The sequence below is a fragment of the Notechis scutatus genome, chromosome 3 (assembly GCF_049901735.1).
Source record: "Notechis scutatus isolate UNSWTSFEM ecotype Mainland chromosome 3, rNotScu1.2, whole genome shotgun sequence".
In the NCBI taxonomy this organism is placed as follows: domain Eukaryota; kingdom Metazoa; phylum Chordata; class Lepidosauria; order Squamata; family Elapidae; genus Notechis; species Notechis scutatus.
In genome coordinates, this window is record NC_142011.1 from 3133667 (window position 1) to 3148966 (window position 15300).

At 43.0% G+C, this 15300-nt stretch overlaps 1 protein-coding gene across 1 annotated transcript; it reads left to right on the plus strand.

Moving 5' to 3' along the window:
• Nucleotides 1–5528: 5528 nt before the first annotated feature.
• FOXS1 (forkhead box S1) lies at nt 5529–6944 on the plus strand. The gene has a single exon (XM_026691872.2). It carries the CDS (start codon nt 5529–5531, stop codon nt 6906–6908), a length of 1380 nt encoding a protein of 459 aa, XP_026547657.2. The 3' UTR covers nt 6909–6944.
• The last annotated feature ends 8356 nt before the right edge of the window (nt 6945–15300 follow it).

Consider the following 15300-nt stretch of genomic DNA (forward strand, 5'->3'; position numbering starts at 1 on the left):
TAGATAGATAGATAGATAGACAGATGATGGATAGATGATAGATAGATAGATAGATAGATAGATAGATAGATAGATATTGTAGACATGAAGATAGATAGACAGACAGACAGATAGACAGATAGATAGACAGACAGATGATAGATAGACAGATGATAGGTAGATGATAGATAGATAGATAGATAGATAGATAGATAGATAGATAGAGATAGATAGACAGACAGACAGACTATATATATATATATATATATATATATATATATATATATATATATATATATATATATATATATATATATATAGATATAGATAAATGAGATATAGATGAGATTGATTGATTTGTCTGGTGTAGGATTTCCTGCCTAAGCAGAGGGTTGGACTAGAAGATCTCCCAAGATCCCTTCCAATTCTGCTATTCAATCAATTGGTAGATAGATAGATAGATAGATAGATGATAGGTATATATAGATGATAAATAGATAAATGAGAGGTAGATGAGAAGTAGATAGATAGATAGAGATAGAAGATAGATGATATATAGATCATGATACATTGAAATAGAAGAATTAATAGGTAGACAGACATAGACAGATAGGCAGACAGGGCTTCCAGTTTGAGTCTCCGGCGACAGACCAAAATCCGCGATCGTGTGCGGTTTCGATCTGTGCTTGCCACCAGAGCTCCCCGAGCCAGCTGGTTTCGGGGCTAAGCCACCCCGTAGAGGTGGTGAAGAAGGGGGAGACTGCCAGCAGGGTTGAGGAGAGCCGCATCTCTCTTCCCCAGCTGGCCATTACTCCCTTTCCCGAAGGCGGTTGCAGCGGTGGTCAGAAATGGCCACCTCAAAGAAGAACTGAACCGGAAAAGAATGTGCAGGAGGAAGATAAGAAGAGAAAGTTTTGGTCGACTGGGTTAAACCGAAAAAGCAACAACGTAAGGTACCCTGGAATTTAAATTAAATAACATTGTTCCCAAAGAAGATTTTGAAGCTGCGAAGGAGAAAGAGAAGGGAAAGGATTAGGGTTTTTTTTCCTTCCCTTTCTTATACTGACAGCCAAGAGACTTAAGCAAGAAATTGAAAAAAAATCCACTTTGACATTAATAGGCATCTAAGCTGAAAATAAAAGTCAAAGGTATTTATTTATTTATTTTATTTTATTTATTTTATTTATTTGATTTGCCAATTGTTTACAAGATAATAAGTATAAGAGTATACATAGTTGTGAATACATGAAATGGGTACATATAAGAAAAATAAAAGAATAAGAGAAACAATAGGACAGGGACGGTAGGCACGTTGGTGCGCTTATGCACGCCCCCTACAGGCCTCTTAGGAAAGGGGTGAGGTCAATAGTAGACAGTCTAAGGTTAAAGTTTTTGGGGTTTGGGGAAGAAACTACAGAGTCAGGTAGAGTATTCCAGACATTGACAATAATAAAGATTTCTGGATATTTAAAAGTTTTTAAAAGCAGGAAAGGAGAGTGGGGGGAGAATAAAAGGGCAGGATCTGGAAAAATGGAGGAGACTGCCTGGAAATAAGGAATGGAACTGTAACTAAAAGGAACCTACAGTGAAATTTTAACAAGATTCCTCAAAGATACATTTTAACTGAAACTTGGCAACAAAATAATAGAACCCCAGGAAGAGAAAGTGGAAAAAAGAAGCAAGTAGAATCAGCCTTGGATTTTTTGGATTATTTGGTGATTTTGGGTTTTTGCATCTAGATGACTAAAATTAACTGGGTGGTTGTTTAAAAGTCTTCAAAATGGTATCACTCTTAGAAGAACTGAAAATGGAACTTTAAAAATGGAAAGAAGATGCACAAGAAGAGAGAGGTTCTTTTGGCTTCGTATTTCAATTCTTAGAAATGGAGATCTGGAACTATAAGAAACAACAAGAAATGCCGGCAGTACAAGAAGATTACGACAAAGAGGAAGCCATCTTTAATGATCAAATAATTTTAAATGGGGGGGAAAAAGGAAAGGGGGAAAGAGTGAAAGGTTTAAGACCAGAAAAACAATCAAAAAGAAGAACAATTTGAAAGATAAGTATAATATTAGAAAGCAACAGAAGAGGGGATTACAGATGAGAGAGTTAGAAGTAGAGAGACGAGGGGGTAAAAAGGGGAGGGAGAAGAAGAGGGGGAAGAAGGTAAGGAAAAGAAGTTGTAAAAGACAGAAACAAGAAATAGAGAAACGGAAAAGATATAAGAATTGTAACCATAAGCTTGTTTAGAGATAATGGGTGAAAATTTAATTGTAAAAGGGATTCTGCAAAGGTACATAAGTAGCATTGTTATATTACAAACAGAAATAAATTTAGTAAATATGACTAAAATGATGGATAAAATATTTACTGTAATGTAGTGGAATGTTTGTTAATAAATAAATGAATTAAAGTGAATGAGAGAATTAAATGGGAACATTTTAATTATTAATGATTTATAAAAATATAAGTGAGAAATATGGGGGGGAGAATTAACTATGGAAAGTTTATAAGTGTTTCCAAGGAAGTATGATGTTAAAGATGTTAAGATTTTAATGATACTTACATGTATGGCATTCAGCTTTGTTGGGTATTTTCCCGTCATTATAGTTGTGCTTTTAAAGTTGTAGCAGCGTTTCGGCAGAATCTCATCTGCCATCATCAGGCTTCTGTATTGTGTTCGTCTGTGAGTCAGACTTTTACAGTTGTTTCAGTTTTAAATTTGTAAAAATCTGACTCACAGGCGAACACAATACAGAAGCCTGATGATGGCAGATGAGATTCTGCTGAAACGTTGCTACAACTTTAAAAGCACAACTATAATGACGTGGGAAAATACCCAAACAATATATATATAATTTTCTTTTTAAGAATATAGTGTGTATTTTAAGAATGTACCAAGCAGAATTCGATTGGAAGTTATGTATTATATTGGATGCTATAATTTTAAAGGTATACATTGAAGCTTAAATAAGAGTTTGAATGGATAAAATTAAAAGATATAAAGGTGTCATACTCCAATTGGTAACTACAGGGAAAAATTTGTTTAATGAGAAAAGATAATATGAAATCAAAACAGGACAGATAAAAGTATAAATATAATGATTTGAATTGAGATGAGATAATTAAAATAAAGTTGAGAAAATTAAAAGAGGGGAAAATGTGTAGAAAATACAAAACGGTAATAAGATATGGAATAGAATATAAAAATGAGCATGAAATTGAGTTTTGTGTCTGTATGAAGAAGTGATAACCTGGGACCATGCTATTTTCAAAAAAAGATGTTTTATTTGTATTTTGTTTTTGTGAAAACCCAAATAAAATTTTCAAAAAAAAAGAAAAAAGATAGGCAGACAGAGAGATAGATGGATGTTGGATACAAGTTAGCCATCTAAATTTTGGACTAAAGCTTATTTGTGGCATCTTCCAGCAGAGGGAAACCGTGACTATTTTTCTCCAAGCTCTTTTCTTAGTTTGTCTTGACGATTCCAACTTCTTGAAGATTCAAGTTTTTTTTTTTTCTTGTCTTGCTGGCCAAGGACACCAGACACTTCATATGCAGGACAGGGCCTGTTACAGAGGCCACCTTTTTAATTGTTTTTAATATATGTATTGCTTTTAATATAATGTATTGATTGCTGTTCTATAGTTTTATCATGCTTTTTATGTTTTTACTTTCGATTTGGGAGCCTTGTAGAGTTGGTTATCAGATGGGTCGCTATATAGAATAGAACAGAAAATAGAATAATAGAATAGAATAGAATAGAATAGAATATAGAATCGAATAGAAAATAGAATAGAATATAGAATAGAAAACAGAATAGAATAGAAAATAGAATATATAGAATTCTATCTATGTAGAATAGAATAGAATAGAATAGAATATGGAATAGAATAGAAAATATAGAATAGATAATAGAGCAGAAAATAGAATAGAATAGAGAATAGAATATAGAATAGAATATAGAATAGAATATAGAATGGGAAATAGAGTAGAATAGAAAATAGAGCAGAAAATAGAATAGAAAATAGAATAGAAAATAGAATAGAAAATAGAATAGAATAGAAAATAGAATAGAATAGAAAATAGAATAGAATATCTATATAGAATTCTATCTATATAGAATAGAATATGGAATAGAATAGAAAACAATAGAATAGAAAATAGAGCAGAAAATAGAATATAATAGAAAATAGAATAGAATAGAGAATAGAATAGAGAATAGAATATAGAATAGAAAATAGAATAGAAAATAGAATAGAAAATAGAATAGAAAATAGAATAGAATGGAAAATAGAATAGAAAATAGAATAGAATAGAAAATAGAATATATAGAATTCTATCTATATAGAATAGAATATGGAATAGAATAGAAAATATAGAATAGATAATAGAGCAGAAAATAGAATAGAATAGAAAATAGAATATAGAATAGAAAATAGAATAGAAAATAGAATAGAATATAGAATAGAAAATAGAATAGAAAATAGAATAGAATAGAAAATAGAATAGAATAGAGAATAGAATATAGAATAGAAAATAGAATAGAATATAGAATAGGAAATAGAGTAGAATAGAAAATAGAGCAGAAAATAGAATAGAAAATAGAATAGAATAGAATATAGAATAGAATATAGAATAGAATATAGAATAGAAAATAGATTAGAATATCTGTATAGAATTATATCTATATAGAATAGAATAGAATATGGAATAGAATAGAAAATATAGAATAGAAAATAGAGCAGAAAATAGAATAGAATAGAAAATAGAATAGAATATAGAATAGAAAATAGAGTAGAATAGAAAATAGAGCAGAAAATAGAGTAGAATAGATTAGAATAACAGAATTGGAAAGGACCTTGGAGGTCATCTAGTCTAACCCGCCTCCGCCCTATCATTGCTGAAGATGGCTGTCCAGGCTCGTCCCGAAAGCTTCCAGGGATGAAGCACCCACCGGGTGTGTGTGTGTCTGTCTGTCTGTCTGTCGTGCGTGTGCGTGTTTTAAAGGTCTCGCTCGCTTGTTCTCGCTCTTGCCCAACTCGGGGTTGGTTGGTTTGGGTGTCTGCGTGGGGCGCGCTCGCGCTTTTCCAAAGTCTTGCTGGATCTGCGTGTGTGTGTGTGTGTGTGTGCGTGTGCGCGTGTGCTTCTGTCTGTCTTGTTCTGCCTGCCTGTTGCCGCGTTTCTACCACCGGGTTTGGGAAGCCAGCATCCCGCGTCCTGCGTGGGTTTTTTTTTTTTTTTTCCCCTTTTCCCTCTGTCCGGCTCTTCTCTCTCCCCCGCCTGGGAAGGGCTCCTCCGCAGGGCGGGGTGGAGGGGAGGGGAGGGCTGTGGGAAGGCTCCCTCCAAAGATGACCCTTCTCCAGCCGCCCCCGTGGGCTGAGAAGCCCGGCCCCGCGTCTGCCACGGCTTCACCCACCCGCGGGCCCGGAGGTGGGGCCGTCCAAGCGCCTTCCCCCCCGACCCTCCCTCCACTTCCTCGGCTCAGCCCACAGCGGGATTTAAACCGGGCGAAGGGAACCCCGTCCGGGAGCAAAGCGAAAGGACGATGCAGCTGGACTCTCCACGGCCGGTGCTGTCCCGCGTGGGCGAGGCGGGCGCCGCGGGTGGACCCCCAGCCTACGGACCCCCGGGGGTCTCCCGCTTGCCGTCCTCCGAGGGGCCCAACTCCAAGCCCCCCTACAGCTACATCGCCCTGATCGCCATGGCCATCCAGAGCTGCCCCGAGCAAAAGCTGCCCTTGAGTGGCATCTACCGTTTCATCGCCTCCCGCTTCGCCTACTACCGAGACAACAAGCAGGGCTGGCAGAATTCCATCCGCCACAACCTCTCGCTCAACGACTGCTTCGTCAAAGTGTCCCGGGACGACAAGAAACCGGGCAAGGGCAACTTCTGGATGCTGGACCCCGAGTGCCACGACATGTTCCAGAACGGATCCTTCCTCAGACGACGGCAGCGTTTCACCCGCAAGAAGGGTCCCTCCGGGAATGGCCAAGGGCCCAAGAAGGGGCCCCGGGGGGGCAGGGGCCAGCCCGCCGGCCAAGGGTTGCCGGGGAAGACGGTCAAGATGGAAAACGGCCCAACGGTGGGGGCAGATCGGTCCCGGCGGGGCCAAACATCCAGCCGGGCATTGCCGGGGCCCGAGGGGATCTTGGCCCCGAATCTGTTTGAGGGTGGGCAGGAGGCTCAGGATTCAACCCTGCCTCATCCAGAGCCCCTAAGCCTCCAGGGCCAGCCCTGTGCCAAGCCCACAGGAGCCAAGACGCCGTGTTTCCATCTGCCGGGGGCCCCGGGCCCCAAAGTTGGCCTCTACAGCCAGCCGGCGGGATTCGGTTCCCCGGGAAAGAATTACCAAGCGAAAGGGGCTCTTCTGGATGACCTCGAGATGAGCCCCCTGGTCTCCCTCACGGAGAGGCTGCCCTCCCGATCCAGCCCAGAGGTGAACGGAAGACCGCAGAACGGGCCCCAGCCTAGGCAGGTTGGCAAGGGGGCACCCCAAGTGTTGGGCCAGTTGCCACCCAACTTCCCGGCTCTTTTGGGGCCCGGCAAAGCATCCCAGCCGCATCCCTCGCCCGACAGCCTCCCCACCACCGACGGCCATGAGGGTTACGCCAAAGCTTCCATCCTGCCCGTCTTCAGCTACCCCAACCCGGGGTCTCGGGGCGGGGGCTACCCGTGCCGCCTGCAGGCCTTGAATTTCTGCGTCAACGAAGCGGGGCGGGGGCCCCCCAACTTGGAACACCTTCTGAGCTCGCCCCCCGCTACCAATTCTTCGGCGCCCATCCTGCCGGCCCCTTCCTTCGGGCCGCTGCCGGGGGAGCAGGAAGGTTGGCAAGGGACCCCCTTTCCTCTTCAGGGGGGCAGCGGGTATCAGCTGGGCCTGCCCCACTGCCTCTACAGGACTCCTGGTATGTTCCTTTTTGAGTGACGGGGGAAGAACTACGGGGGTCCTGCTTGCCGCCCTCTCCCCCTAGAGCAGGGGGTCCCCAAACTTGGCCCCTTTAAGACCTGTGGACTTCAACTCCCAGAACTCCCCAGCCAGCCAACTCCCATAACTCCCCAGTCAGAATCTGTTTCTGATCCGCCAAAGGGGAGAGATTGCAGAGGAAGGAATCACAAGAGAGTAAGGTAAAACGATGCTGGCTGGGGAATTCTGGGAGTTGAAGTCCACAAGTCTTCAAGGGGCCAAGTGTGGAGACCTCTGCCTTAGAGATAAGGAACTCAACAGTGGGGGTGAATTTTGGCAGAATTATTAGGGGGCTATATGGGAGGGGAGTTCCCCCCCCCCGCCCTCGTCTTCCCAGCTCTGCATTTTGATCCCATCGGATGGATCCGTGAGGACAATTCACCAGTGGAACTGCTTGCCACCAGAAGCCGTGGGTGGACTGCTCCATCCCCAGAGTTTTTTTTAAGAAGAGAATTGGACAAACGATTTGTGTAAAATGGTCTAGGGTTTCCTGCCTGAGTGGGGGGGGGGGGATTGGACTAGATGACTTCCAAGGTCCCTTCCAGCTCCATTCTGAGTGATTGATTGATTGATTGATTGAGCAGGGGGATGGACTAGACTAGATGACCTCCAAAGTCCCTTCCAGCTCCATTCTGATTGATTGAGCAGGGGGTTGGACAAGATGACCTCCAAGGTCCCTTCCAGCTCCATTCTGATTGATTAAGCAGGGGGTTGGACTAGATGACCTCCAAAGTCCCTTCCAGCTGTATTCTGATTGATTGATTGGCTTTTATTGTATCGGAATAAAAAGTCCACCCTTCTGCTCAGAAACCGTGGCTCTGTGGACCTCGGCAGGAACGCAACCCGAGCCGAAAGGCAGAAACGCTGAAGGAGCAAACCGGCAGCAGCCGAATCCTGGATGCCAGCTTTAAACCCAACATTGCAACCTGGCCAGCTTCTTGCAAATGTGGATAACAAGGGTGGGTGGGCAGGGAAGGGGCGTTTGAACTCTTTAATACTCCATCCTTCAGCAAAATTAAAAAAAAAAAAAACTGCCAAGGAAAAAACTGCCAGCAAAACATTAAATGCCAGCTTTGGGGAAAAAAATATGGAATTTTTGGTTTTTCTTGGGTGATTTTTATTTCCTCCTCGTTCTTTTTAGGAGGAATAAAAGGAGGGAATGATTATTATCCCAGGGTTTGTTGAGGAAGGGGCATTTATTCTGCGTAGGGTCAGCGAGCAATTTAATCTCCAGTTTTGTGGCCTGGGTTTTTTTGGGGCTGGCTCTGTTTTGGGAGGAATGAGATCATGGGAACGATGGGGTGAACATTCTCCCCAGAGAATTAGGGTTGGAGCTTGTGAACAGGCTTGGCCACTTTTGGAGCGATTGTGGTTCTTATACGCTGTCGTTTGTGGCGGTGCGTTAAAGCAAGGCAGGACTAGAAGCCACGGATGGAAACTCATCAAGGAGTAGATAGAAGCAACCTGGAATTAAGGAGAAATTTCTTAACAATGAAAAAATAATAATAATAATAATAACCAGTGGAACAGCTTGCCACCAGAAGTTGTGAATGCTCCAACACTGGAGGCTTTTAAGAAGAGATTGGGCAATCGTTGGTGTGGAATGGTATAGAATTTCCTGCCTGGCAGGGGGTTGGACTAGATGACCTCCAAGTTCCTTTCCAGCTCTGTTATTCTTTTATCTGTTTTAAGGAGGAAAGAAGGTTTTGTCCATTGGGGTTGTTGGGAGCAGGAAATCTAAATTTCCCCTTGCTTTCGGTCCTCGGCTTACGGCGAGCTGCGCCTCATTTGATGACTGTTTGGGCCACAGTTGTTAAATGAATCACTGAAGTTGTTAAGCGAATCATACAGTCGTTAAGCGGATCTGGGTTCTCTTCCTTGAGTTTGCTTTTCGAGAGCCGGCTGGGAAGTCACAAATGGTGATCGCACGATTTGCAACCGTCATAAATGCATGCTGGTTGCCAAGGACCCAAACTTTTTTTTTTTTCATTTTAAAAAATTCTTTATTGGAATTCAAAATATTAAAAAGTTTACAAAAATTCAAAATATTAAAAAGTGTACAAAAATTCCTATAATAGAAGATGTGTCAATATCTTTCATTTTCTTGACAGTACAATAAGTACAGTACATACAATTAATACTTGACAGTTGTTAATAGAATAGAATAGAATAGAATAGAATAGAATAGAATAGAATAGAATAGAATAGAATAGAATAGAATAGAATAGAATAGAATAGAATTCTTTTATTGGCCAAGGGTGATTGGACACACAAGGAATTTGTCTTGGTGCAAATGCTCTCAATTTACATAAAAGAAAAGAGACATTCGTCAAGAGTCAAGAATCATCAGGTACAACACTTAATTATAGTATAGGGTACAATAAGAATAGAACAGAATAGAATAGAATAGAATAGAATAGAATAGAATAGAATAGAATAGAATAGAAAATATAGGATAGGATAGAATAAAGAATAGAATGAAGAACAATAGAATAGAATAAAGAATAGAATAGAATAGAATAGAATAGAATAGAATAGAATAGAAAACAATAGAAAACAATAGAAAACAATAGAATAGAAAACAATAGAATAGAATTAGGAGAGGAGAAGAGAAGAGAAAAGAAAATATGGAATGGAATGGAATGGAATAGAATAGAATTAGAGTAGAGTAGAGTAGAGTAGAGTAGAGTAGAGTAGAGTAGAGTAGAATTCTTTATTGGCCAAGTGTGACTGGACACACAAGAAACTTGTCTTGGTGCAAATGCTCTCAGTGTACATAAAAGAAAATATACATTTGTCAAGAGTCAAGAATCACAAGGTTCAACACTTAATAATAGTCATAGTGTATAATAAACAATCAAATCATACTAGGAAACAGTCCATATAAATCGTAAGGACACAAGCGATAAAATTACAGTCATAGTCACAAGTGGGAGGGGATAGGTTATAAGGAGTGATGAGAAGGTTAATAGTAATAGTAGTGCAGACTTTGTCAATATCTGGACATTGTTGAGGGAATTATTTGTTTAGCAGAGTGATGGTGTTCGGGGAAAAACCGTCCTTGTGTCTAGTTGTTCTGGTGTGCAGGGCTCTATAGCATCGTTTTGAGGGAAGGAGTTGAAACAGTTTATATATCCGGGATGTGAGGAGTCTGTAGATATTTTCACAGCCCTCTTTTTGACTCAGGGTGCAGGATGCAGGTCCTCCATGGAAGGCAGGTGGGTAGCCATTGTTTTTTCATAGTATTAGTAATAGTAATTCACAGTGTCTTAATAATATTAATAAAAAGTAATTCATATATATAGGTCGATGGATCAAAGAAGAAAAAAAGCCAAATTTTGATCATGTGACTGTGGGAGGCGGAATGCTGAAGATTGTTGTAAGTGTGAGGACTGGCACTGATGTTGCTTTTTTTTCACTTCCGTTCTAAATTCGAACCGTTGTGAAACAACTCCTGTGATCATCAGTTTACAGTGCAAATGTTGGTGGTGTTTGCACACACACACTTACACCAATGAGTGAAAGACCCACAGGGAGTCCTCAGCTTGCAACAGTTCAATTTAGTGACCGTTCAATGTTACGACGGTGCTGAAAAAAGCGACTGAGGACGGCTTTTCTCAGTTACTCCCTATGCAGAATCGCCATGACCACGGGATCAAAATTCAGAGGCTGGGCAGCTGATTCACATTTACGACTGTCGCGGTGTCCAGAGGCCAGGTGATTCCCCTTTTGTGACCTTCTGCAAAGAGGAAAGTCAATGGGGGGGAGGCCAGATTCACTTAACAACCGGGTTACTCACTTAACAACCACGATTAATTTTAACAACTGAGGCAAGAAAGGTCATAAAACGGGGCCCAAACTCACTGAACAAGTGCCTCACTTAATAACGGAAATCACGGGCTCCATTCACAGTCATAAGTCAAGGACTACCTCTATGCTGTAAGTAGAAGTATAACTTTCCTAAGCCGATCAATTTGAAATTGATTTGTCATTTGATTTGTCAGAAATGGTGTAGGGTCTCCTGCTTGGACGGGGGTGGGTGGGGGTTGGACTAGGTCAGGGGTCGCCAACCTTTTGGACCTCAGGGACCACCAAACTCATCATTTTAAATCCCTCGGACCGGAGACCCTGGGAAAATCCCCCAAAAAGTCTGCAGGAAAATCCCCCACCCCGTTTTCCTACTGATCAGTCGTTCTTTATTTGGGATCGCAGGATACCATCTCCAGCTCCGTTCTCAGGGGGAGAGATAGAGAGAGAGGGAGAGACTTTTGGCTGCATGCAAGGAAAGCAGCAGAAGCCGCAGAAGTCTTTCTTTCTCTCCCCCAAACTCCACCAGGAATGAGTCTTTGCCGGTGCAGCCTCTTGGAGCAGGAGGCCTTGCAGGGTCCCAAAGACTCATTCCTGGCGGAGTTTGGGGGAGAGAAAGAAAGACTTTGGCTGCTTTCCTTGCGTGCAGCCAGAAGCAGAAGAAGAAAGAAGCGGAAAGAAGCAGCCCAGTGGCCAGGCCAGGTGCCTGGGGTGAGTGGGGCAAGTTCCCCCCCTCCGCCCTTTCCCCCCTCCTCTCACTCCCTCGTGTTGTTCACAATGCAAGCGACACAAGCCTTGTATGTCCCACGGGCCTTGTGTTTCTGCGCAGCCTGGATTAATTGCTTTGGGGGGACATTTCTCTGCAGACCACCAAAATTTTCTCGCAGACCACCAGTGGTCCCCGGCCCACTGGTTGGCGACCACTGGAATAGATGACCTCCAAGGTCCCTTCCAAAACTCTGTTCATCTGTTAAATGGATTTTTGCCGGTTGCAAATCCAGAAGAAGATTTAATGCAATCGTTAAGCATGTTGTGTGAACGCCGCCACGGAAGACCCAGGAAGGAGATATTTAGCTTTATTGCAGAATGTGCTAGAAACAAAAAATAAGTCCTCAGCTTATGACCATTCATTTAGTGACCGTCCAAACTTACGACGGAAAAGAAAAAAAATGACTTCCGGTCGTTTTTCACATTTACAATTGTGGCAGCATCTCCTGGTCACGGGTTCAAAGTTCAGAGGCTTGCCAACTGACTCGTATTTATGACGATTGCAGTGTCCTGGTTCACATGATCCCCTTTTGTGACCTTCAGGCGAGCCAATGGGGGAAGCCAGATTCACTTAACGACCATGTGACTCACTGAACAGTGGCAGGGGTTCACTTAGGGACGGTGACAAGAAAGGTAGCAAAGCTCACTTCGCAACCGTCTCGCTTAGCAACAGAAATTCCTGGATTCGGTTGTGGTCATAACTCAAGGACTCCCTGTGATCGTACAATACATTTACACGTCTCACTTATAGGGAAAGAAAAACAAAACTCTCCTATTTGAAAGCACCGTCTTGTTTTAAAGATTAAAAATAGAGAGAGAAACTTTGATTTAAAACCACTGTCTTTCTGAGTAATGGACAGGAAAGATTTTTTTTAAAAAGCAAGTTAATTTCAGGCTTTAGATCAGACTCAGACTAAAAAAGATTTTGAGGGTGGGAACGGGTGCAAAGGAGAAGAAATTCTGTCGAGCTGGTCCGGGCTTTCCAAAATTAAAAGTGAATTATAATTTCTTCTTTCTTGATGGCTCTCTGCTTCTGGCCGTTTAAAGAACCCAAATACAGGTACTTCTTGACTATATATGTGTGTGTGTCTGTCTGTCTGTCTGTCTGTCCAAACCCTTTTCCAATAAAACAAACACAAACCAAAGGGAACAGAAACCTTTTAATGATTCTTACGAATCCCCGGTTAAAAGGCTGCTGCAAACTAATTAACTTTGATAGGCACAAACCTTGCCAAAACTGCACGAGACTGCCAAGAATAACAGATAAGAAATATTTCACAACACAAGAGTCTTCAAATACCAACTTAAGATACTGGAATGTCCACGAGGCTGAGTTTCAAAACGTCTTTGCTTCCTGCAAAGAACCTCCGATTCACAGCTGGCTTTTATCTTCTTGAAGGAGGGGGCCATTACTTTGCAGCCTTACTCCCGAGTCGCCCGTGCTGCTGCAGCTGCTCTTTCCTGCGAGCAGCCCTGTGTGCACGCTTTGCACCGGGCGCAGGCTCCTCAAGAACCTCCTCATCGCTGCTGCCAGCCCCTACAATCTCCGAAGGCAGCAGTCCACTCCCTGATGGTCCCGGCCTCTCATCCGAGTCCTTGCTCTCCTCAGCCACTAACCACAACAGTAGGAGTTGAAACAGTTTATATATCCAGGATGTGAAGGGTCTGTAAGTATTTTCACAGCCCTCTTTTGGACTCGTGCAGGATACAGGTCCTCCATGGAAGGCAGGTTGGTAGCCATTGCTTTTCCTGCAATCTTAATTACCCTCTGGAGTCTGTGTCTGTCCTGTTGGGTTGCAGAACCAAACCATGTTGTCATGACGAGGCAGTCGAGTTGTTCGATCATGAACAACTGAATCATGATGATCTTTATTGGAGTCTAGTCTTGCATTTATACACATTTTTAATTATCCTCCATCACTGGTTAACTTTGGTTACTGCTTCACTTTCGCTACTGTTTAGCACAGTAATCCATACAATTAATTATCTCTAGTTAAAGTCTAACATACGTTGACTTCCTCTCTCTAATCCTCCTTTAGATCAGTGACTTTGTTTGCCTGAGTTGTAATTGCTTGTAAACATTCTTTATCTGAGGTTTGCCATCCGAGATTGGAACATTCCTGCAATTACAACTCTACAAAACCAGACAGTTACGGAGGTACAGATGACGGACTCCATCATTCCTCTGTAGAACTGTAATCGGCAGCTTTGCAACCATGGTCTGTTGGAGGATGCCAACCTTTAATGGCTAGGTATCTAAAGGTTGACCCATATTGCCAAGGGTGGAGTGGGTGAGTCACAATCAGCAGAAAGCTGGAAATTCCCCATTTCCTTTTTCGCTTTAGATATAGAGCAGGGGTGTCCAACCTTGGCAACTTTAAGACTTGTGGACTTCAACTCCCAGAATTCCTCAGCCAGCTTTGCTGGCTGAGGAATTCTGGGAGTTGAAGTCCACAAGTCTTAAAGTTGCCAAGGTTGGACACCCCTGATATAGAGCAAGGTTTCTCAGCCAACTTTAATTAAGCTGTGCGGACTTCAACCCCCAGAATTTCCCCAGCCACCCACTCAGTAATCAAACACAGGCGATGGTGTCGTGTTAATCCCACTTTGGGTGATTTTGATTCGGTTTGTGTTCTCCCATCGCTTTGCTTTGGTTCAGGACGCAGTCATGGGAATTGTGTACACATTTTGTCCAGACTAAACACCAGATGGAGGGTATTTAAAGATCGCTATCGGCCATCCCTTTCTGAAACCCTGCCAAGCGTTTGAAGACAGCGTGGACTTCAACTCCCAGAATTCCCCAGCCGGCCTGGCTTTCTTGATGTGGGAAAAGCAAAGCGTGTTGAAACTGGTTTGAGTCCTCGGATGGGGCACCACAAGGAAAGCTCTGGGCTGAACGGCTGGGAAAATATCCTGAAAGAAAACAGAGCCAAATCCCTTGTCTATCCTGGCCATTAAAAAAAAAATCTATACAATTAAAGAGACTTTATGTTATTTTCCTGGTGATGGGCAGTTGATTTAATGTCTTTATTTATGTATTTTTCCTATGTTCTATTTGGGTTTCTTGCAGACGTTTCATGACCCAACTAGGGAACATCATCAGGGGGAGTGCAAGTGAGGGAGGGAGTTTCTTCTCTACCACTAATGAAGCTAGTTGGGTCATGAAACGTCCGCAAGAAAACCATCAAGCTCAGAGAGCAGCAAGGACCCCACAGTCGTCCTCCTGTTCTCCCCTCCCCCTGCTCTCCCTCTCCCCTCCTCTTCCTCCTCCATACATCCTGCTCCCTTCTATCACTGATGATGTTCCCTAGTTGGGTCATGAAATGTCTGCAAGAAAGCCACCAAGCTCAGAGAGCACCAAGGATCCGGCAGTTGTCCTCCTCCTCTTCCTCCTCCTCTCCTCCTCCCTCTTCCTCCTCCTCTCCCCTCTCCTTCCTCCTCTTCTCTCTCTTTTCCTTCTCTTCTTCTTCTCCTCCTTCTTTCCTCCTCCTCTTCCTCCTCTCCTCCTCCTCCTCCTCCTCCTCCTCTCCTCCTCTCCTCCTCCTCTCCCTCTTCTTCTCCTTTTCCTTCTCTTCTTCTCCTCTTCCTCCTCCTCCTCCTCCTCTTCTTCCCAGCAAACCCATTCCCTTCTAGCACTGATGATGTTCCCTAGTTGGGTCATGAAATGTCCGCAAGAGAACATCCAAGCACAGAGAGCAACAAGTCGTCCTCCTCCTCCTCCTCCTCCTCCTCCTCCTCCTCCTCCTCCTTTTCTACTCTTCTCTGCAAACCCCACTCT